General features: G+C 39.7%; 1 protein-coding gene across 1 annotated transcript in view; it reads right to left on the bottom strand.

The window, feature by feature from the left end:
* Positions 1-4,116: 4,116 nt before the first annotated feature.
* The window catches only part of arhgdig (Rho GDP dissociation inhibitor (GDI) gamma), a 33,876-nt gene continuing 12,039 nt past the window's right edge, over positions 4,117-25,953 (bottom strand). Inside the window, exons 2-6 of the mRNA XM_085270600.1 lie at positions 22,141-22,314; positions 20,974-21,057; positions 12,895-12,971; positions 8,304-8,367; positions 4,117-7,618 (exon numbers count right to left, since the gene is read on the bottom strand). Of these exons, the coding sequence (XP_085126726.1) occupies positions 7,422-7,618; positions 8,304-8,367; positions 12,895-12,971; positions 20,974-21,057; positions 22,141-22,314 (596 nt within the window). The 3' untranslated portion in view covers positions 4,117-7,421. The remainder of the gene's footprint in view (positions 7,619-8,303; positions 8,368-12,894; positions 12,972-20,973; positions 21,058-22,140; positions 22,315-25,953) is intronic.

Below are 25,953 nucleotides of genomic sequence, written 5' to 3'. Positions count from 1 at the left end.
GGCAAAAATAATATTTTATTCCTGTCAAATTGTGTTATCGTTGGTATTTTTCCAAGAATCAAATACAGAGGTGGGAACAAATTATGTGTTGCGCACAAACATTTTTCTTGTAAAACAAAGGGGGCCCTAGCAAAAAAAGTTTTGGAACCACTGCCTTAATAAATGATAAGAAAGTCTGGAAGTAAAATAAATTATAAAGAAATCAGGAATAGCTCAAGACGTCTGCACAAAGAGTAGAGAGAATGAATGGGAAATACTTGTCCTTCATCAGAGGATTTAAAGATGTGGTATTTTAGATAAAGCATCTATATTATTTATAGGCACGCTATTGGTTCACCTGTGATTTTATTACCAAGCCAAGCGAAGAGAGTGAGGAAGAAGCTTCCTGATGTTTGGTTTTTAGCCCTATGACAACTGTATTGAAAACTTTGAACAGTTACAAATCAAATCAAATCGGTTCTAAAGGACAAGCTGGTGAACTCTGGAGTGGACCATCACCTCACTACCTGGATCCTGGACTACCTCACCGACCGACCACAGTATGTGAGGACTCAGGGCTGTGTGTCGGACAGGGTCGTCTGCAGTACGGGGGCCCCACAGGGAACGGTTCTGGCTCCGTTCCTCTTCACCATCTACACTGCAGACTTCTCCCACAACTCCACCCAGTGCTTTCTGCAGAAGTTCTCTGATGACTCTGCAATAGTCGGCCTCATCACTGATGGGGACGACAAGGAGTACAGAGGACTGACTCAAGACTTTGTGGACTGGTGCCAGCTGAACTACCTCCAGATCAACGCCAGTAAAACCAAGGAACTGGTGGTAGACTTCCGCAGGCACAAGCATTCTCCACTGCAACCACTGAACATCCAAGGTATGGACATTGAGGCTGTGGACAGCTACAGGTACCTTGGTGTTCATCTGAACAATAGACTGGACTGGACTCATAACTCAGACGCCCTCTACAGGAAAGGGCAGAGCAGGCTGTACCTGCTGCGGAGACTCAGGTTGTTTGGAGTGGAGGGCCCACTCCTGAAGACCTTCTATGACTCTGTTGTGGCTTCTGCTATCTTTTATGGTGTGGTCTGCTGGGGCGGCAGCATCTCTGCTGGGGACAGGAAGAGACTGAACAGGGTGATCCGAAGGGCCAGCTCTGTTCTAGGATGCCCTCTGGACCCAGTGGAGGTGGTGAGTGACAGGAGAACGGCGGCTAAGCTGTCATCCCTGTTGGACAACATCTCCCACCCCATGCAGCAGACTGTGACAGCACTGAGCAGCTCCTTCAGTGGGAGACTGCGGCACCCACGGTGTGGGACGGAGAGATTTCGCAGGTCTTTCCTCCCCACTGCTGTCAGACTCCATAATAAAGACTTTAACTGATCAAGCACACACATCCATACATATGCAATAATACTAAGTGCAATAATCCTTTCTGTCATCGTTGTATTTTTACTCAGTTGTATATAGTATTTGTATTTGTATTCTATTTTTATCTTATTGTATATTTATTTTATTTTATTCTACTGTATATAGTATTTTATTTTATTCTATTCTGTACAGTTGTGTAGTGTATTTATTCTTATTGTATTCTAATTTTTGCCTCATAACTTTTGCACTGTCCACTTCCTGCTGTGACAAAACAAATTTCCCACGTGTGGGACTAATAAAGGTTATCTTATCTTATCTTATCAAACAGCTTGTCATCTGGACTGGAGTGAGCGGATTATGTTTATTGCATTTGTCTCATTTTATTATTTATTTATTGCCCTGTGGTACCGTTTCAGGTCAGTCCACAGTTACTGTGATGTTCATAATCCCTCACCTTCACCTCGGGACTTTAATCTGATGGGTCCATGTGACAATCCAGTATTGTGAGCAGCTGAGGTAATGAAATGCCACGTTTTGTTTATGCGCTTTGTTCAAGTCTGCCCCGGCACATCCAGGGGCATTGGAGGGCACCTGAGCAAGGACGTGCGAGAGGACGAAGACAAAGGGCTCAGATTCAGAGATGGGGTGAAGAAAACGTTTCTCCATCTTGTCACGCTTTGACCTCCTCACGGGTCCAAAGTAAGTGAAGACTCTTTGGAACATTACGTGCTGAAACACATTGGTTGAATAAAGCACAGGCTCTTCCAGAGAGTAATCCCTGAACGCAGACAGGTAATAATGTGTGTTGAGCTAAGAGGATGAAGACTTATTATATAATTGGTGTGTGCGTTGAGTCAAATGCTGGAGAATTGGATACAGTCGTGCTGCTGTGATGCTGTTTTTCTGGTTATTGTTTCGTAACATGTCATAGCAGATCATGCACTCCGATAAGAAGGCACACATGCTTACACATAGATGCACGTGGCACTAACACAAAGGCTTCAGTCAGAGAGAGGATGAGCTGGCAGATACTGTGCAGGAGGCAAGCATCAATACTGATATTGTAAGAGGAAGTTTTTCAGCATCCTTACTGTGGATTGTGTGAAAAAAGATATCTAAAGATTCCTTGTTGCTCTGGATTTGCTTAATTTCTAACCAGCTTTCTCTATCTTGGATGTATTTTTTCTTTTTAGAACTGTTTTGATCTTTTCTGCACCACTTTGAGTTTGGTGCAAAAGTCTTTGCCGGCCATAATACGAACATTTTTACAGGTCTTTTCTCAAACTGATTTTTTTTTTTTTTGCCCAGAGACGTGACAAGGCAGGCTGTCTAGATACCGTTTATTTTATATCATTTGGATAAAGCGTGAAGGACACAGCTTATATAAGCGGTATTCATTTTTTTCCAACTCTGAGAGGTGTAATTTTTCTGTCCTTGCATTTATTTCTGTAGGATTACTTTCTGAGACTGCCGTGAGTATTTTAAGCCGCCTCTCCACCATGCATAATAAGTCATTTTTGCAGGCTCGCTGTGATGAGCCTATAATTACGTCGGACTGGGGTCTCCTTTTGCTGCTGGCTCTGCTGCTGCTGGCGCTGGTCTACTCCTTCCTCTACCTGCCTGCCTCCGCCCAGCGAGCCCTGCTAGAGCAGGCCCTCAGCAGCAACAACACCACCACCGCCGGGACTGACTGATTCATGAATGGATAAGCAGACAAGTGAGGCCATCTTACATATGTAAATAGTGTGGACTGTACTGCTTGTCATTTTGCCCAACAAAAATCAAGAAGCTGTAAAGTGTCAGTAAGGAAACAGAGACATGGATACTTGAAGATGGATTTAAAGTGCGTTTAGACTTGGAGGGGTTTGTAATGAGCCATTTAGCGCCTGTGTTTCAGAGAAGAAAAAAAGTATGTAGCTGTGTTGAAGCACTCTACTTTCTGGAGGTCCTACTGGCCATGTTGTTCCCTCTATGTATATTAAAAATGGTATCAGGCATGTGTTCCTGTGCTTCTTTTTTTTCTCTTTAAACTTTGCCATGTGTTTTCAAGACCAATTGATAATAAAATGATATGCAAATCAATGCAATGCGCTAAATCTGAACAAAAAAGGCTGTTTTGTTCTAATTTCCCAACCCTGTTACAGTCCTGTGAAAATGAGTTTCACACCCTTAATGTTTTTGTAGAAATTAAGGAGTAAGTAGGAGCCAGGTGCTGCTAATAACATGCACTTGATTCACAGATCATCAGGAAGTGTGAGAAACTCTGAACGGAGAAGCTTTGGCAGTTTGCTGGTCTGGACCATTGACAATTCCACAATCTTCCAAAGAGTGTCCCAGCAAATTCCTCCCAAGGTTAGACTGTGAAATGTTCGAGGAACCTGCAAAAAATCCAACAGCTATATCTCTGCCGGCCACAGTTAGCATATAAAAGTTCATGACAGTATAATTAGATAAAGAATGAACAAATGTGGCGTGTTTGGAAGTGTTGCCAGGAGAAAGCTCCAATAAAATCAACATTTTAGCTTGACTTATGTTTGCAAAGTTACATCTGAACAAACCACAATACTTCTGGAACAATGTCCTTTAGGCAAACGACACTAAAGTGAAGATGTTTGGCCATAAAGAACAGCACCATGTTTGGAAAAAATCAACACGATCGCGTGAAAATACATGAGCGTGTCACGAGAACAACTTAGTTACCTGCTATTCAATTTCTGCAAAGCAGACTTGGGTTTAAGACAAACAAAAAGCTCGGTTTGAATTACCTTTATTAAAAGATACAGGATACTAGATTTGACACCAATATTTAAAGATGCAGCACTTGATTGTTACAGGCTGAGGCATCAGATCCAGAAAACTTTTTTTTTCCTTTCTGCTATCTGTGCCTTACAAATGGTTCCCGTAAATACTGTATCCGCAGTATACGACCACTACTGACATCTGGATATCGCATCGCTAATATTTTTTTTTCTTTTAATCACATTAAATCCTTAAAAAAAGAAAGAGAGATTCTTGCTAAACCATGCAACACCCAACAAGCCAACATTTACAGTTAGTCTTAGACCACGATGATTCACTCAAATGGTACTTCAGAGTTCAATATGTTCAGCTACAATGAAAATATCATATCCAAAGACTTGACACAATAATGATAGTACATATTTTTTAAGGGACACCAGTTTATCCCTTGATTTACTGCTCTCACATTCAAGCTCGAAAGCTGAATATTATTCACATCTTACGTCCTTGGTATAAGAGAGAGGTTTAGAAAGGTTTAATTTAGTTCATAAGCGTATCAAATCCTTAAGGACTTACATGCATCTCTTTCTACAATATACACAGTTCAGTTCCAGTCGTTCATTGGTCTGCTCCTTCAAATAAAACATGCCACAAAGTCTCGCGAGAACTGGCGCTTCGATAGCAAACACAAAAGTTAAAACAGCATGTGTATGAAAAACGAAGGCAAAAAGGTCGGGCCTTTTTAGTTGGAGTGTAATCTGGGTTTAGGAGAGATGACGCACCATTATGAGGGGAAGAGAGAATATGTGAAAAGTTATTATAATCAATAACAGAAAACAGAAAAAAAACATATGAGAAAACAGAAAACGGAGATGTTAAGAAAGACAGCAAATACAGTCTCAGTGAATCTAAATGATCTAAATGCACCTAATTAAAATGTATCCTATTTTGCTGCCACAGTCTCTCACTCCAAGTAATGCCCTGTGGGTTTCTAAGTGTATGATGCCAGTTCAGAGGCACAATTACTTTTGCTGTATGTTGGGAGCAGGTACGGCTGTGACACCTGTTGTTTCAGTATCTTTAAAATCACGAAATTTTGGACCTACAGTTCCTAAACTTTGATACAAAGTACCCACATTTGTTCACGACAAATAGCGCCAATTTACATTTGTGCAAGATTATTACAGATGTTTAAGGGTGATGCTAAATATGTGCTGTTCTTACTTTCTTTTCTCCTACTCCCAACTGGTCCTGGTGGATGGCTGCATTAACAGGAAGAAACCTCCGGCAGAGGTTTCTTCCCGTTAATGCAGCCATCCTCCTTCCTCCCCACCATAGCCAACTGTTCAAAGATCTATATTTGTGAGTGTTTGATGTTATATTTTACTGAGCTATCATTGGGAACATTTTTCAGCTAAATGAGAAAAAACTGAGCACATTGTCTGTCACACGTGCTAATTCTGCTCCGGTCTCTACAGGTTAATCTGCCATAAGCTAACCTTTAAAGGTATTTAATTATTAATTTAATAATGATTTGAAACTGAATTGTTCCTTTTTTAACTTTGTTGGCTGCATTTAAAAAACATTTGCAGGTACACCACAGGCGATCCTTCTTTCAGTTCCCCAGGCTTTTTCTTTAAAATGATTAAAAACCAACAGTGTTCTTTTTTTTAAAGATGTAATAGATTGGCAATGCTATTTTCTAACCCACCCTATCCCTGGTAGCAATTACAAATAACATTAGACTTATAAATAGTATTTATCTGTTAAAACCTCTAATTTTATCTCTAATTGTATGTGCACTAAAAATTGTGTTGGTCCCAAAAAATTAAAAAATTGAAAATTGAAACTTGAAAGAAAGAAAGAAAGAAAGAAAGAAAGAAAGAAAGAAAGAAAGTTACTACCTAAAAATCTCTTATCCTTAAAGCTTACAATGTTAAACACCGAACACCGAAATTTCTCATCCGTGGGATAATAAAGGTTTATTCTATTCTATTAAATCAGGGGTGGACAGGGTAAACAATGATCTTGTCCCTCACTGGTATATAACACTGTTATAACCCGCATGTTACAAGCACACCTATTCTCTCCCACCCAGTGACACCCAGACATCAGCCGCTGTATTACTTAGAAACAGATGAAAACTCTAAACTGGTTCTGAGTTGTTTATATTTCTGTAGTTGCTTCTCAACCATTTGCAGCAGAAATGTGAGATACAATCTTGAAGTGTAAGTCTCCCTAATTTTAAGGAGGAAAGTGTACCACAGGTGCACTTTGTGACTTTGAGGTTTTTTCAGCTAATCTGGTGCTTAATTGCCTCGATGAGCTGTCCCTGCTGCCGAGTTCACTCTGTGAATGGACCAAACAACCTTTCCTGTCACCGGCATGTGCCTGCCCCTCTCATCTTCTTTTGTCTGTATCTCTGCTTTTTAAACCTGAAATGCTCTGATGTGTGAATCCGAAATCTCTCCTGCTGGTTCTGCGGGAGGTTTCTTCCTGTTAAAAGTGAGTTTCTTCTTCCCCACTGTGGCCAAGTGCTTGCTCATAGGGGTTGTTTAATTGGTGTGATTTTCTTTCTAATATTGTAGTGTCTTTACCTTACACTATAAAGCACTTAGAGGCGACTGTTGTTGTGATGTTGCTATAAAAGAAAACCTGTTCTAATGTTTGCTGCAAGCTGTTCAGGACATCTTGTCCCAGTTAACTCTATAATGATAAAATAAAAAAGAATAAATCCACCTTACTTACTGGACACAACAGCAGTCTCTGGAATTTGTTTCCCTTCAGCTATAAAAATGATTTTGCCATGTTTATATTTTATTGGATTTGTGCCTTGAACGGATTAAACACCCTTTCATTACTTGCCTACACACGCCATGAGGAAGGAACTGAAAGCAAGCGGAAAGGGAGATTTCAGCATGTGGTTAACTCTGAACAATAGCAGAGAAAGAGGGCATTCTCTTTTCTAAAAGTCTCAGTCACTCGTGGTTTTCTGGAGGCCTGCGTGTAGTGCACTAAACAGAAAAGGAGGGAAAAGGTGGAAGAGGAGAGTTAGAAAACTTCTTGTTTTGGCCACTGCAAGGTAGCTCTCATGAAATGTGGCGGAAGATGACAGAGACAAGAGGGGATGAAGAATAGACGTGAAAGAAGGAAAGAGAGCAGAATTATTACTCTCTCTCTAACACACACACACAGACTCTCTCTCTCTCTCTCTCTCTCTCACACACACACACACACACACACACACACACACACACACTCTCTCTCTCTCTCTCTCTCTCTCTCTCTCTCTCACACACACACACACTCCCAATCGATTAATTCCAGTCCTTGCTGATATTGAGGTTCCACTCCCAGGATAAGTAGACGTTCTTGTCATCATCAGTGAAGCAGGACTTGATCTGATACTGGCCACGGGACATCACGCCTTTAGTTGCCTCATCGATCGGGCAAAGAAACTCCTGCTCCCCTGCGCGTGGGCCGTAACTTCCTACCATGTACACCGCCTTGTTCACTGTGAAGAGACGCAAACAGAGCATGTAGCTCTCTAACAACCTTTTCTCTGATTCTAACAATCTATTTGTGCATTCAGTGCAAACATTTCAAAGGTGCCATTTTCACCCTTCTGTACTTTTATTTTTGTACAATATGTATGTGACATACAATATTTTGTTCATAAAAAATAGAAACACAAGTCCATTTCACTGACTGATGTTCAGTGTCTTTGTTGATGGATGTTTAGTTGCATTCAAACACAATATATGGACAATATGCAGAAGCTGCTCAGCCATGAAGCTCCCTGCACAAAGTTTTTGTGCTGATGTTAATGCCCGGGGAGGTTTGGATCTCTGCAGTCGCTGAATCATCAGCGTGTTGGTTACCCCCATCGTTAACTCTACATAGTCTGACACTTTGTGGCTGAGTTGCTATGGTTACTTAATGGTTCCACTTTGCAATAATACCACTTTAGATGATCGTCACATATTTAGGAGGGATAGAATTTAATGAACTGACTTGGTGCACCATGCTTGAATTAAGTGAGCCCTTTAGAATTACCCATTTTTCAGAAATGTTTGTAAAGGCAGACTGCATGGCTAGATGCTTGATTTTACACACCTGTGGCAATAGGATCCACCTCTTAACTTGGATTCAAAGGTTAAGACGTGTGTTCCAGCACTTTTTTTCATGACTGAACTTACTTCTCACTCCTTTTCTGTAGGTCACTTGACGGTACTTCAGGCCAGAAACGATTTCTCTGTTCACCTGCAGACACACATCGTTTCAAACATGTTCATTAATTTGTGATTTCCTCTTTCCAGGCTGCCCCCACCCCCAAAAAAGAAATCAGTTCACACTGACTCAGTGAGCAAAAGGTAAGTGAGAGTGTTTAATTCACATAATGCATAATGCAGCATAAACCGATGTAAAAAAGAAATCTCCACACAACCTTAAGGATATCTTTGCTACATTAATGGAAACACATTTTTATGTACAAAAGGAAAATGAAGTAATTAAAGAAAAAATACCAGACACGTAAACAAAATGTACATATCTGAGATTTGTAATCTTATGTGGACTAATTTAGTCCAGATCTTCTAACATGGGACACAAACAGAGATACTACAATTGCTCATCACTCACTATGCAAAGTGCCTTAAAACACAATTACCTTTTATTCAGATGAGACCACAGCTGGAAAAAACAGCTTCGTGTAATATGTAGCAGCATCCTTCCTCAGTCAATACATCCATCATTACAGTGCTTCTGCTACTGGATATTTACTGCTATCCAGCATCCTTTTGGCAAATTAAATAATTTTTTTCATAAGTAGCCCATAAGTAGTTTTTTTTAAGCAGATTTGTGTTGATTAGCTTGTATTTTATCCATTTCACAAAATGGGTTATAAGTTTCACTTTATTCGTTACATTTTAATGAGGTGAGAAAAAAATACTAGTCTCAAGGAAAAAAGAGAGAAATTCTGGGATTGTCATTATTTCTACACATACCCTTACACACACATAAGGTCTGTGGGACCTTAAACATTCAATCAATGAAGTAAACCATCGTTAAATGTAACAGCAAACTGCAGTGATAATCTTTGCCCAGCAGGTGTCCTCGCAGCACAGCTGAGCTGCTCATTCCCTGAGCTGTTTGGCTATTCTACCCACCTCTACCTTTTCCTTCAGGGCAAGGTCTCTTGGGTCCTTCCTCAAGCCCAGTACTTCCACACATTCACACTTAGACATACACTGACCTATTTTCTAGGCTTACTTACTCTTTGCTTTTCAATAAAGATCCAGGTGATAGGGTGACTCGCTCCTGGTGATTCATTCAAATTACTTCTGTATCATAACAGCAATGTTTAGCTTTCATCTCCAGGTCAATAGTATTCCCCGCACTCTCAGACAATGAGACCTATGCAGGGTTATAGATGAGCTGGCTCCTGGTTGTCTTACAATCAGCTCCACCGAATTTTAAAAATGCGATAAACTACTATCCCTACTGACTCAAGGGAAGTTCAGCTAAACTACAATTGAGTTCTGACCTTTTCTTATTTCTGTGGCAAATAATTAATGAAGTTACCCTCTGGGGAATTCACTTGGTTTCAAAAACATTTTCATCACCTCAGGTGTTTATTGTGAATGTGACAGCTAAACGTTGAGGGGTTTATTTGTAACAGAGAAAAGAAGGAAGAGATTAGAGGTGTGAGGAAGTGTGGATGGCAGAGCATGAAGTGAAAAAGAAGAGAACAGGGAAGTGAGGCAAGAGAAAGGCAGGAAAGGATGATGATGCTGGGAAGAGGAGAGGAGAGTGTGGAGGCTGGGCGGGGTAGCATTTGAATGATTAAAGGAACATTATTAAAAGAGACAGAGGAAAGGAATTGAATTAAATCACTGCTATCATCAGGCTTATTAATATAACAAATAAACTAGGAGGAATTTGGTTTGTTACTGGTGTCATGATGAGCAAACATAACTAACTAGATATTTACTTTTTTCTTTACATTTACATATACACTGAACAAAAATATAAACGCAACACTTTTGTTTTTGCTCCCATTCCCCATGGGATGGACGTAGAGACCTAAAATTCATTCCAGATACACAATATAACCATCCCTCCCAAACAGTGGTCACAAATCAGTCCAAATGTGTGGTAGTGGGCACATCTGCTATATTGAGATAATCCATCCCACCTCACAGGTGTGCCACATCAGGATGCTGATCTGACATCATGAGTAGTGCACAGGTGTACCTCAGACTGCCCACAACAAAAGGCCACCCTGGAATGTGCAGTTTTTTGCGCTATTGGGGGTCTGGGGACCCAGAACCGGTCAGTATCTGGTGTGACCACCATTTGCCTCATGCAGTGCAACACATCGTCGCATGGAGTCTATCAGATTGTCAATTGTGGCCTGTGGAATGTTGGTCCACTCCACTTCAATGGCTGTGCGAGGTTGTTGGATATTCGTGGGAACTGGTACACGCTGTCGTATACGCCGGTCAAGCACATCCCGAACATGCTCAATGGGTGACATGTCTGGTGAGTATGCTGGCCATGCAAGAACTGGGACATTCTCAGCTGCCATCTGCCCTGAACAATGTGAACCATGATTCATCCGTGAAGCGCACACCTCTCCAACGTGCCAGACGCCATCGAATGTGAGCATTTGCCCACACAAGTCTGTTACGGCGACGAGCTGGAGTCAGGTCAAGACCCCGATGAGGACGACGGGCATGCAGTTGAGCGTCCCTGAGACGGTTTCTGACAGTTTGTGCAGAAATTGTTTGGTTGTGCAAACCAATTGTTCCAGCAGCTGTCTGGGTGGCTGGTCTCAGACGATCTTGGAGGTGAACCTGCTGGATGTGGAGGTCCTGGGCTGGTGTGGTTACACGAGGTCTGCGGTTGTGAGGCCGGTTGGATGTGCTGCCATATTCTTTGAAACGCCTGTGGAGACGGCTTATGGTTGAGAAATGAACATTCAATGCACGGGCGACAGATCTGGTTGACATTCCTGCTGTCAGCATGCCAATTGCACGCTGCCTCATTGCTTGTGGCATCTGTGGCATTTTGCTGTGAGACAAAACTGCACATTCCAGGGTGGCCTTTTGTTGTGGGCAGTCTGAGGTACACCTGTGCACTACTCATGATGTCAGATCAGCATCCTGATGTGGCACACCTGTGAGGTGGGATGGATTATCTCAATATAGCAGATGTGCCCACTACCACACATTTGGACTGATTTGTGACCACTGTTTGGGAGGGATGGTTATATTGTGTATCTGGAATGAATTTTAGGTCTCTACGTCCATCCCATGGGGAATGGGAGCAAAAACAAAAGTGTTGCGTTTATATTTTTGTTCAGTGTAGAAAAAAAGTTCTGCATGCACTTGGCAATACGGAAACACATTCAAATAAAAATTTAATGTTCATTTGCAGCATTTATAGCAACGTTATCCTTTCAGGGGAATTTACAACATCAACACAATCATTAAAGTCACTTTCACACATACACCACAACTCCGAACTTAGCCTGCCGGCTATCTAGCACAGTGGAAGGCGCCAGTGGGAGAATATTTTGGTTATGTGTGCTGCCTCCACTAAACCACACAGAGGACTTCCAGTAGTACAAAAGCTACTGAAGTGGACAATTTCCCACAGTGTGAGAAGTGACAGCTGTGGAAAATTACCCTACCTGTTTCTGTCTCCTTATAATTTTACAGTACGAGATGTAGTCAGTTGTGCACGATATCCTTTGAACACAGTGTTCTCACTGTATCCTGTACTGTGGCTGACAGATACCTTGTCCCTTTGCAAAGACAAATTATAAATCAAAAAGACTTACAATATGTATTGATAGTCTTTGTGCATTAGAGTAAAACTGAGGAGAGGTCACTATGAGACTGATGCATGTCTTCAAATGTGGTTTATATGATGGAAACATATGAAAATGGAGCTGTTAGTGTCATATATGTCTGGGTAAACCATAATGGGCTTCCACAAAGAGGAACATTCAGCTAATGCAGTTAGAAGAGAAAATAGTTCAAGAGAGATAAAAGCCCAGAAAAAAAACATGAAACTGGAAGAGTTTGTTGAAGTGGAAAATCCCCCGAAAGCATTAAATGTGTAGCACAGTGCAGTGACAGAAAGGAAGCTAATGAAAGGGCTCCGGAGAAAAAGAAACTGACAAATCTTCCCTGAGAAATTATTGTGTGTATCCTTCCTTTGAGCCTCAGTGTGTCAGAGTGGATCACAACCTTGAGTGTGCTCCTCCAATGGCTCCACCTAAGTGACCTCTAATCCACTGCCAGCAAAGAATCAAGATGGACAGACTCTTCCAGTGAGCTGGCTGTATAAAAACGTCTTGGTGCAAACTGCCATATTCTGCAGTTCTGCCCTTGGCCTCTCAGTGTTCACGTAACAAAGACAGCTGATAACGTGAAAACTCCCACCGAGTCTTATTTCCACAGCATTAAAAGGGTTTCATCTCCAGCATGAAGCTTTACAAGCACTATAAAATTAAGCAGCACTGAAAAAGCCCATTAAAAAAAGATAATGGTCTGCTTTGATTTTGGTGGTTTGATTTTATAGCACGTGGTGGCTTACTCAGCACTGTGTCTCCCTTTCCACCTCTTAATCACTTCCAGTAGATACCTTCCCATCTGTTTGTTTCCACCCCTCTCTCTCACACACACACACACACACACACACACACACACACACACAGTAACCCACACTAAGGCTCGCCATCCTTAATATATCCTGTGCGACTGTATCTTTCCAACTTACCTTGAAGTGTATCTTTAGTCTGTATTTCACTCCCTCCTGTAAGGAGAAGCTCTTCTCCTTCAGAGCGATCAGGTCTCCTGCACAATCAACAACAAAGAAACAATAAAACATCCCTAATGGACCACATGACATGTATGACATCACTCACTCCACATGTAAAATGACTAGAAGGGTCACCCTCTTATTGCTTCTTACATATCCAGAAATGTAGCTTACTGACTTACACAGCAACTGGAGAATTGCACCATAATATGACCACCATGATATAATTGTTTAAAGAGGGATGCCAGTGAATTCCCAGAATTGTCTTCTCATGTTTTCTGCTAAATCGGAATGAGTAAATTTAAAAAGAAAATGTGCTTAAAGTTATAGTGCATAACATTTTCCCCTTGAGATGTTAGTAGATTGCAGATTGTCCCTCCCAATTAAAGCACATAATCCTAGCTATGGTAGCTGATGTAGGACAAACATGTTTTTGGCAGCCAAAACCAAAAAGATGTGCCCCATCACGGACACAGCTGGTTAGAGTGCTTCGCTACTTTTTTTACATGCTATATTTCAACATATTTTAATAAATCATGGAATAAAAAACACATATATAATCCATTAATGATTTTGCAATATTTAACACTATAACCCCAGAGTCACCATAAAATCTCTGAGTGTATTTAGCAAAGCTAAGTTTTGCCACTATCTGTGAAAGGCTGTCAGTCCACCGTTTACCTCAGCTATCAGTGCTAGAAGCGTCTATGTCTGTTTATTTGGGAGGATGCTGTAAAAGTTTGTGAAAGAAGTCAAAGAGTCAGCGCAGCTCACTTCTGACAAATGACAATAATATTGAGGTGAGTTGTTGAGAACTTTTCTGTCAGCAGGTGCTGCTGTTTTTGCCATAGTTAGCCAAACCAAGCTAACTTTTAGTTATAAAGCACTTTAGAATAGTACTTAACATTATACATTATACAATACAAAAACAACTCTCAGTCAAACACTGTGGCCAATCAAAACAAGTGGATTTTAAGAAGTGACTTAAAACAATTAGCCTCTGTTAGCATATGTTAGCCTCTGTTAGCATCTGTTACCTGCTGCTAGCTGGTATTAATGAAACTTTCTTGGAAGTCGATATAACTTTGTTGGACTCTGATGCTTAGTGAATAAACTATTATAGGATGTGAGAATATAATCAAGGAGAAAGTGCGATTTTAAGGACGCTCTATCCAAATATTATCAGGCATATTGTTAGCTTACTGTATAACTGGCTGGTATTGTATAACCTGTCAGTTGTAGGTTGACTGGAGGATGACTAATTTATGTACTGTGTTTTTTAAATTATGAAATAACCTGAAAAAAATTGCTGACTGTACCTTTAAAGGAACTCTGACATACTGGTTATTTATTGTTACTGGGTAAAACCAGTATGGTTTCTTTGTATAGTAAAAGTGTCTCAGTTGTGTGGTGTGGTTGAATGAGTTCATACTGCAGTGGTGGCAAAGCATCCTGGCCCATTGAAAAAGCACAGAGCAATCAGAAATGCATCCACTGCCTAATCACTTTATATGTCAATTTAAACCAAACCATCAGTCCTGAGTGCTTCCTAATGGACAAAGAGAAACAAAAGAGGAAGCAAAGGAGGAGGAGATGAAGGAGAGATAGAAGAATGGGGCAAATAAAAAAAACAGATAGCAGTGATATGATGCGAGGAAGAAGTGAGGCAGTCAGAGAATCAAAGCAAGACATCTTAAAAATCCACGTAGATGTACATTTAAATTCGCAATAAATAAATAAATATAAACGCCTAACTGTTCCTACAGTATGTGGTTATGTCTTAATTTTGACAATCTGCACATCCCCTTGTGGTTTGGGAGCTTCTTGTTGCTGCGAGATAAAGTCATCAGATAAAAACCAAACATGCCATTTACCTCGGTAGCTTCTCCATCTCTATTTCTGTCTCATTTCTTTGGACTCATCTCCCTCTCTGAACTGCAGCCTGTAACCCTCCCTTTCATATAACCTCCTTTCTACCTTCCTGTGCACCTCCTTCCTCTCCCTACTCTCGTCTCAGGAGACAGAGAGAAGAGAAAAGAAGCTGGCCACCCTTGGGAGCGTCTGACTGAGAAAATAGGTCAATGTGGAAAGCTGTCTACCTGTTCTCCCCCCCTTCTCTCTTGCAAAAAAAACACAAGCAGGTATGAACACCAGCAAGTATGCATGCAAGGATACACACACACACACACACACAAGCCTAAACCTTACACTTTGCACATATTGCACCAATGGCGATCACTGCTTGTTATTTTTTATGCCACAAAATCACAAATTTGTAATTTTCTTTGTCTAGTCAGTTTTAAGTAGTCATTCTGGTTGCTGACCTAATTCAAAGGTCAATTATAGAATTATATTCTGTAGCAGGGTTAATCATATCTATATCTTTTATTTAATAATAATAATACATGGATATTACAGCAGTGCTACATGAGCATCATACTATAGAGAAGCCTTCTACTTTTTTTATTCCACTCCATTAATCTAACAGCTACACGTGCTTGTGTCACATTCTTCAGACTAGTTATTCATTTAAAATTCATGCACACTTCATATTAAATATGATGCATTAGCGCACATTAAACTCACCAGCCGTATACAAAGCAGTCATTAGTAGTTAACAGCTGGGCGGATGTGTAGCGGCACAGCAGCGAGAAAAATGTCAAAACAGCTGCATAAGTTATGATTTTGACCCGATGCTGGTGCTGCATAAGAGTCAAAGGATCACACTGGGCTGACTTGAGAAACATCCACCCAGTGGTTGTTGATACATGTCAGTCAGGGCTATAATTGACTGATTACACCACTATCTGTTAACACTGCCTACACAATTATGCCTCTGTGTGTAGTCCAGGGTTCGTTTATCATTAGCAGCAAAGGTTATTCTGAATGGGTCAGTTCATCAAACACTTCCCACCTCATCATTCATTTTAGATGTTTTTTTCCAGTTATTTTAAAACTGCATTATCTAGAAAACCACTTTTTATGGTGAATTCCTGCTTCTCTGTGGAGGAGTGTAACCCAGGTTAATACAAAGTGATGGATTACGAAAATTAACATTTTATTTATGGCGGCCAAAGATTATAATAATATATATAATTTTTTTTTTTTTTTAGTGTGTTTGTTTTAAAATAAATGGCCTAAATTTCATTCAGTGCCTGCTATTTACTGGGTGAAATTGGATTTGACATCAAGCAGTGCTATAAAAAATGTCTAAAAATGTTTTACCTTCATCCCTTAAAGCATTTTTATTAGCAAGCTAATGACAGTAGGGGCCTGAAATGTTGTTATTAAGAATTGCATTTTTGCCCTGGCACCTTTTCAAGCCAATGTGGCGAACATCTTCATCTTAAACGCAAAACATCTGCAGTTCAAGACCAGAAAGAGACACAATCTCAGCTTCACAGGTTCACAAGCTAGGACCCTCCTTGTGCTGGCCCCCAGCTTGGATAAATGGGGGGGTGGGGTTGTGTCATATAGGGTGTAAACGAGTCATCCCTTCAGAAATAAGGAGCCAGCTACTTAGCTAATAGATATGATAAGTATAAGATGTGACAATATGATAATTGTGGAGCACTCAAATCACAGAAAAACGAATCAGTAACACGTTGCAGAGCAAACATTCGGACATTAGACACCAGCTTGTGGTAAAAGTGCTCATCCTCTTTCACCTCTGTTTCATCCTCTGACGCTCAAACAGCTGAGGTAAAATATTCAGGTTAGCATCCAGTTCTTTTGAATAAATCATCATGTTTTCTGTTCACTCTCAGTCGACTTTATTATATGCATTACACATAAAGGATATACCCTTGAAGTATCACTGACATAAGACACACAGAATATAATAAATGTTGCAGAGGCTGCTTGGTGTCAAGTGTGTGTCTAAATAAATGCGCAGCAGCATGCACGCTCAGCAAAACAACCCCGGGAACATGAAAGTTTAACAAAGCCAGTGCTTGCATTTAGGACACCAAAGCACCAAATGTCAAAGTCACGGATATTGCTTTGTGCAGTGTGGCCACACAGAGTGCAATATGTGGTATACAATATATTAGAGCTTTAAGTTAGACTTTTCTACTTGGTTATAAGATATTTATTATTAAACATTATACTTTTCACAGGAAAAAAAAATCTCTATCCATATACCTGATAGTCTTGCTGCTATTTCCACTGAGACAAAAAAAACCCTTAAAAAGCTATTTTTGTGCAGAAACAATTGCATTTCTTGTGTTTCAGTGCATTAACACCCAGGCTCACTCAACTAATTAGAAATGACGAAAAAAAAAAAATACAAAGAAGTGTCATTCAATTAAAACTGAAATGGATGGCAACAGTAAAGAGATGTTGATGACTGGCAGGATAAGTAGAAGATGGTTTATTCAAAATAAGAAACATTAAATAAGTGCATGTGAGCAAGAACGTGGTTTTCAATTCACGTTCTTTGATTTATATTATTCCTTTCATTTAGTTGTGATTAAACAAAATCAATGTTCAATACACAGGCCAGTTTTACCTAAAGCCCTTCCCCTTCCTGATTTTTTACTTTTTTGCATTTTTGTCACATATACATGTTTCATTTCGTCACACAAAGATAACCAGCATCAATGCAAAATGCAGTTTTTAAATAATGGATTCATTTATTGAAGGAAAAAGTTATCCAAACCTACATGGCCCTGTGTGATAAAGCGATTGCCCCCTAAACCTAATAACTGGTTTTGCCACCCCTAACAGGGAGAACTGTAATCAAGTGTTTCTGATAGAAGCCAATGAGTCTTTCAAATCACTGTGGAGGAATTTTGGCCCACTCTTCTTTGCAGAATTGTTTTAATTAAGACACATTGAAGGGTTTTTGAACATGAAGGTCATGCCAAAGCATCTCAGTCAGATTAGAATCCTAACGCTGACTGGGATGCTCAAAGATCTTCATTTTGTTTTGGGGGTTTTTTTAGCCTTAGGACATGAACAGAAGGCCAGACATTCTCCTACAGGATTTTGAAAAAGATGAAAAAGAGTTTTCACATGACTGTATATGATCCTGTTAGAATAGAATAATATATTACATAATGTAACTGGACCACAGAGCAAAGTCTGCTTTCCACCCACCTTGTTGTTGTGACAGAGACTGGGTACTTTGATATACGAGATAAATTTCACACCCTCTGGGTGAATGAAGGGACGGCTATGATTTCAGATGTTAAGGTTAGGATGTGGACCCAAGTAACCTTGCCAAAAGTGAAAGGTCCCTGATGGGATGACCAGTCAAGCGTGCAGTCAGGCTGAGTGTCTGCTTTCTCTTCTCCCCACACACTGTCAGGTCAGTAAACTCTACTATTGTGCAATATCACCCTACATTTTTTCCAACCCTCTCCATTTCTGTAACATCAATACACACACACACACACATATACACACACAGACACACACACGCGCGCGCGTGCGTATACAAACACAGCCTAGAGTGCAAAATGGGATCTCTAATGCATCCACTGAAGTGGTTTTAGCTATCTGACTGCAACATGATACCAGCATGGCTTATAGTGTTATTATACTGCAGCTACTCTGTAGAGTCATGCTTTCGCCAATCTCTCTTCTTCTTTTTAGTTCAAAACATGAACATGAATATCTCAAAGATTAAATACTGATATATCCACTGGTCCTCCTTACTATCAAAATGAATCAGAATCAGTCATTTGGTACATTAAAAAATGTTGAAGTGTTGGATAGTTCAAAGATTTTTTTCAATCCAGCAGTGTGCACTCAAATGCCATATTTGAACTCATTTCTGGTATATAGTTACATTTCACAATAACAAAAGCATGTGGAAAAATGAAATTTTACCATGAAATTCTTAGTCACAAAGATAAAGAAAAGGTTATATAATGCTAAAATTCCACAGCAATCATCCAACGTTTGTCCAAAGTTTACACAGATGGAGATAAAATGACCCGGGTTTTACATTATGAACGGAAATTTTTTTTTTTTTATAGTACAGTTTGTCATATTTACTCAATCCAGCGTGGAAGTTGAATGAAAATGTCTTTTTTTCCATTGTTGTAACTTTGATCTTGAAAAATATTCCAAGTGGTTTATTTTACAGTGCTGTGAAACTGAAATAAGCATGATTCCGAATTATTGTCATTGAGTGACTTTTTTTTATTAGTGCTGGACTATATTATATTAATATATTATTAACTAGCCAGTTATCAGACATTTTTTGATGCATTTGTCCCAAATTACAGATCCTGATTCATTTTGATGGCAAGAAAGATCAGTGAAGATGGTTTTGAGGTATTCATTCAATTCAATTCAATTTTGTTTATACAGCGCCAAATCAAAACAAGAGTCGCCTCAAGGCGCTTTATATTGTAAGGTAGACCCTACAATAATACAGAGAAAAACCCAACAATCACATGACCCCCTATGAGCAAGCGCTTTGGCGACAGTGGGAAAGAAAAACTCCCTTTTAACAGGAAGAAACCTCCGGATGAACCAGGATCAGGGAGTGACGGCCATCTGCTGCGACCGGTTGGGGTGAGAGAAAGAAGACAGGATAAAAGACTGCAACATGTTCAAACATTTCCACAGCAAAAAAAACCAACAAAATTGAAAGGGGGTCTTTGGACCATTTTTCAAAACAAATATAACTTTAAAAGTATTTGATATATAAAGCTAAAAATTTCACAGCATTCATTATATATGTTCAATCTTTGCATTATAAACATTTTTATGCAAATCTGCAAACGTTCTCGAAATCGACAGATTTGGGATGGAATGAATAAAGCAAGGCCTCCATTATCAGTTATTAAGGTTTTTTTTGTCCGCTTGCTATGATGATGAGCATAAATGTTATTGTAACAAAAGCTTTCAGAGCAGTGCTTGAATTAAATAATTTTTTAGGAACCTTTACTCCCCGAGTCTTCACTTGTATTGAAATGGTTCTCCAGATATTTCCAGAGGTTTGAATTCCACTTCTATGGACAAGTACAGGAATTATGACCTGGTAAACACAGTATCCTGCATTTTCCATAATTTGCGTTATTACCACTCATTAAAGCCTGTTTCCCTGACAAACTCATACATATTCCACACCTGCAGGTTGTCATAAAGGTTTCCACAGCCCACGCTGAAATAAACTCATGACTCACTATGACATCACCTTAGCCCCACACTTCATTCAGCTCCTGCAAGGCCACAGTAGACATTAAACAGCTTTAGTCATTGGATAGCTGAGTCTATCTGAACATCTTGTACATAATCAATGCCGTGTCCTTTAAAAATCTTTGCCACTTTGTAATGCAGTGTTTCTTTTAATGGGCAGCTTAGCCCAAGATTACTCCAATGGTTTTCATTTTGAAAACTTTAGATGTGGAAACATAGCATGCTCTTCAAGCTCCATACAGTCCAGCAGAGCCTTTTACTCTGAAACAAGTGCTCCTAGATGATTTTCATCGCTCTGCATTTGTATTAGTGGGAACTGCACAGTACAAAATCAGCATTGCCTAGCAACCAGGTGACCTTTCTTATTAGCTGTGTGTGAATGTGCATGTATGAGTGACTGTGATTGTAACAGGCAGGGAAATCCTCACATCAGGGTGGGAAAGCGAACCGGCATGCACTTAAATACAGCGCATGCATATCAGACTTGTGAATACACACACACACACACACACACACACACACACACACAGATGTCTCTTATAGGAAGTGACATACACTTACAATTACCATTCAACACATGCACACACTGTAATTAAATATGAGAAAGATCACTCTCTGTCCTTAGTTTGCCACAGGGAGAAAAAAAAAAAGAGTATGTCCACTAAGCAAACATCTAGCTGTCTCCCCTCTCTCGAGCACTGGCACACCCACTGCAGTCTTACTGCACAAAAAATGCAGCACAGTGGGATGGGATGCCTTGCTTCAGGGCAAAGCACTAAACTGTTTAAGTGAACAGCAACACCATATCGTATCCACAGCTGGACAAGGTTAGAGAGAAAAAGTAGTTTAGTGAAGAAGTGACAAAACAGAGGCACTGGGTACCTGTCAGGTCCATAGTAATTGGTTCAGGTGCGTCATCGCACAGCAGGGTCAATCTGGTCACCTTGACATTAGGACCAGAGGCGTCTGAAGAGGAGAAACAGTCCATTATTGCAGAATTCAAGTACCTGCTTGGCTTTTGTTTGTTCAGTTTTCATCTTTTCTTTTTTTCCTGATTGACTGAGCTCCACATCATCAGAATCAGAATCAGAATCAGAATCAGAATGGGTTTATTGCCAGATGTTGAGGTTTACAACATTTGGAAATTGCTGCGGTGCTTCAGTGCAGACAATAAGAATTAAAGTGCTATGTAGAAAGAAAGATATGTGCATGAGATATACATGAGATATATACATGAGAATAAGAATTATGAGTGCTACGTAGAAAGATATATACATGAGTGCAGGTGGTGATCAGTGCCAAACATGAAATGATGCAGTGACACAGCGTAGGGTCATGTGTTAGTGGCGGGGACAGTCATGTGGTTATTGTTCATGTGTCCAACAGCAGAGGGGAAGAAACTGTTCTTGTGGCGAGAGGTTCTGGTGCGAATGGACCGGAGCCTCCTGCCTGAGGGGAGCAGGTCAAACAGACTGTGTCCAGGGTGAGAAGGGTCAGCTGAACAGTAGCAGGGAAAATGAACAAGCTGGCCACATTAGATATCACTTATTTGATCTGTAATCAGAGGCTGGCCATTGCACTAATGCTGGAGTATCAAAAGGCATCTTAAAATACAGTATCTAACATTTAGAAGCACTAGAAAAACATGTTGTCCCAAGCTTGTATTTAGAGATAGTTTCGGTATTCAGCATACAGCTTCTCTTCGAAGATAAAGTCATCTCCCCTCTCTTTGCTGCTTTTCCATTGTCTCATTATAGCCTTTCTTACAGAATTCAATGCTACTAAGCTGTAGATGAGGTGGTGCTGAGTTACAGCAGTGAGGGAGTCAGAGCTGTACTGATATCAGCTGCCATAACACTGGCTGCTGGGTTAGAGATGCTGAGACAAGCAGGTCCGTAGGAAGTGTGTGTGTGTGTATGTGCAGGTTTGTGCATCACAAATTGTTGTTGTAAGTGGATAGTATTAAAGTATAAAGCTGCAGTAAGACTGGGCACCAGCGTGATTCATGAATCTTCCTCTTCCACGGCCAAAGAATAAACACACACCAACCTGCCATCATTGCTTCTGGCCCCAGCAGGGTCTGCTTGTACTTCACCAGACTTTCATCATCCTTGTCCAGCTCCTGAATCTCCTGCAGGGACTTTTGAGCTGGAGGGTTGTAGTTGAGATTTCGCTCATCATCTTCCTCCTCGATGGGCAAGTCATTCTTTTCAGCAATCAGACCTTTGAGAAAGAAGAAAGAATATCATATTACAGATGCACATTTTCTTGCAGTTTGCAGGCTGGGTGGGACCAGTGTTTATATCATGTACATTTCCACCCCCACTTACTCACTGTCATCATCATGGGTTTTTTTTTTTCATATTTAAACCATTAACACTAAAAAAGGCTGTTTTTAAAAAGTGAATATTGTTACACTTCACACCTTTGGACTATTAATGTTTAGATGTGTTTACTTGCAGTTGCACTACATTATAATATATAAGAATGTGTGAAGAAATATAAATAAATATATACACAATAACAGCAGCTGTACAAGTATTAACTGGAAATGAAGAATATAATGTCCAGTGTTGTGCAATCCACATTATGTCTTCTGCAGTGCAAATATGCTTAAAGTGATTTAAGTGATGAAGTGAAAACAATGTCCAGAATGTCCAGTGTGTGTGTAAGAACTGTATGTGTGGGTCAGTACTGTGTGGTGGTGTGATTGAGAGACCGTATTAGCACAAACTAGCTGCTATATATTTTCTAGCTGAGTATTTCATCCATTTATTTTGGAAGCTTGTTTCTGCTACTAAAAAAAACAAACATTGCCATGTCAAAATTTTAACTTATTAGATTTTAACCTCCTAGGACCTGGCGTCCACATATGTGACATTTTAGGTTGTCTAAATTTTGTCTAAATTTGGCCTGATATCCACTTACGAGGACATTATACTGCCACTGTTCTAACAGAATTTAAAATCAGTGGCCTCTTATTTGGATCTCATTTTTCTCAGAAACAAAAATGAGGTAAAAAATAAAATAAAATAAAAAAATCAGGTAATTCTTTGTTTTTACATTCATCAGGTCCAAATCACCCCAAATAGCAAAGGGAAATTAAAAATGCATGTCATAAAAGAGTTCGGGTCTTAGGAGGTTAAAATTATTTTGTTAATTTCAAGTCATTTTCCCAGAAAGTTTACATTAGTAAGTTGAAATTTTTACTTGTGGATGGGGAAAAATGTTTTTCCTTCTTTCAGTTGCAGAAACAAGCTTACATATAGCCTTTTATTTGTCTCATATTGTAGAGCATACTGTTCACATGCTATCCACATACTGAATAGCAACAAACAAACAGAGCAATGGTAGCGGTAGCAAGCTAAACACAATCTCAGTTGTGATTACAATTTTCAAAACTTGACACAGATGAGCACTTCTGAAACATTTGTAGTGTAAAACGCAATGCTGTCCATGGCAACACATCTAATCTGAAGAAACGCCTGGTCAAGTACAAAATAAATAAAAGCTAAAGGGTGTATTGTATTTGGTAACCTGGTAGCCAAATGTTAGCTAATGTTAGCATGCCTCCTTCCAACTTTTAAGAAGTTGAACCCACAGCACATGATGATGAAGAAATGTTTATTCATGCACTGACATGTTGTCCAGGGAGTCTAATAAGCTGTTATCAGAAATATGTGTGGTTAACATTTTTACATTAGCAGCACTGAAATTTCTTATTAGCATGCTAGTTACGCTAAACATGTTAACCATATGTGAGATAGTATGCCTAAAACCTAAGTATACAGTAAGCAATAGTTGTCTAAGATTACTATTTAATACTGTTGTACGCAAACACTGTGACAATGGCATCAACATCACTGACATTATCAGACAATATGGAATTACTTTGTAAGCAAAAATTTGCACTCTATCATTCTAAAACAAGTAAAGTACCAATAAACAAGTAATTAGTACTAAATTCCAAGTACTGGTACAGGTATCAAATGTGAAACGTACTCAGCCCTTAATTAACGACCTACAAAATACCTTAGGTTTGACAAGCACCTGTATACTATCAAGAAGCCAGTTATAACTGTCTGCCTGACAGTCATCTAATTGCAAGTAAGGAGAACAACCCTGTCAGCAACTTTCCTCTGCAGTAAATATTTCTGTTATATTTCTCAGGCGACACAGGCAGGATTGCTTCATGTCAGCTATATGATGCCTTTTACTCCACATAAGTCTGCTGGCTGCATCCATCCGGAGTTTGATTTCATCAGGGATTTTGATTCAATACTGAAATTTACAGACATTCGATAATGTGTTCTGCAAGCCAAAATTTCATTTCAGCATCTCCATCTCATGTGCACCTCCAGAGAGCGATGCTTGCAGGCCGGAATAGTTATATAAATGAAAGGATGTGACCAGATAATGCCACATACATGAAAGCTTGTCAGCACTGGCTCATATTTACAGGGATGTACAAAACGTCTAAAACAGGTTGTAGAATTTTGTACATTAGATATCAATTAATTAATTTTTTTTAAGTTTAGTTTATTTTTACATAGGGACACATGTGTTATATGAACCAGGCAACACCCCACAACAAAACTAGATTGCCTGTCGCTAGTTAGGTATTTATAACAACGTTTCAGTTTAATTTTAAAATTTTTTAATTATCCCAATCAGGCTCTAGGTTTGAAGGCAAAAAATTCCACATACAAATACTCCGAACACAGAATATTGTTTGACAAACAAGAGGCAACTTGCCTTTACAACTACTATATCATGCTACTAGTTACTAAGCCCAGAACTTTCACAGGAACCACAAAGTCCCTGAGCTCATTTATGTATAAACATTTATGTATAAACTTTAGATTAGTGAATGTGATAAAATGATCAGAACTTAAAAGTTTCTAAAGCACTTTACACCCTTTTTCTCTCTTGTTAATGCAGGTGAATCATCAGAATGGGCCCTGATGAACTGATTTCATGTAGCTCCCGGGCAAAGCAGTGTGCAGGTTGTGAAACTTTTCTGGGCTGAGAAGGGCAAGGAAAGCCCCGATGGCATTACGGGCCTGTTGTCAGTCACTGATGACTACAAGCCTGTAGTTCTTAAATCTCCTATATCAGTGCATACAAATCTGAATGTGTTCCAGCTTGCCTGTAGGTCAGGCAGGATTTTCATGATGTATTGGGCACTCTACTAAATATGATTCTGGCACATTTAGAGGGTGCAAAAACCTTTGCACCCTTTTTTAATTTAATTCTTCTTCAGCTTATATTTCTATTTGAGACCTGTGAGGATTCATATCATTGATCCTGACTTGATATGTTGGTTATAGCATGTGATGGTTGATGGCATTTTATCCAATCTTCTCTAATCTTCTTTCCTCCACTGGACCACCACAGGAACATGTTCTTTTGATGATTTTGTTTGTGCTCTATACTAATGAGTGTGAAAGCCAGGTACCATATTCTTAAGTAGGGAGTGCAATTGTCCTTCTTGGACTTATCAAAAACTATGGAGATGATCGTGGATTTTAGGAAGAAGCCTATAACCACCTCCCCTGTGGTGATAAAGGATACATGTGTGGAGTCTGAACTGATTATAAGCTGGACTTTGAGCTTCAGGTGGATGCTGTAGCCTGCTAGTGCATATACTTTTATCACAAGCTTTTCTTTTTCATGTCAACAGCACTTTTATGAGACATTCTTTGGTCGCGGGTCACTGAACCTAAAAAACAAAAACAGACTTCAAGCTACGTACAATGTGCAGCAAACTTGCAGATGTGACCCTGAAAGACCTTCCTTGCCTGTGCAAGGTTAGGACACTGACTGCCTGATGAGCGCACTGGATTTATTTATGTTCTGCTA

Source organism: Mchenga conophoros, linkage group LG4 (genome assembly GCF_057382185.1).
Source record: "Mchenga conophoros isolate Kocher_MC1m ecotype Shallow Benthic linkage group LG4, M_conophoros_male_GT1.1, whole genome shotgun sequence".
NCBI lineage: Eukaryota > Metazoa > Chordata > Actinopteri > Cichliformes > Cichlidae > Mchenga > Mchenga conophoros.
Note: the sequence above shows the minus strand (reverse complement) of the source record. Positions and strands in the feature narration are given on the sequence as shown.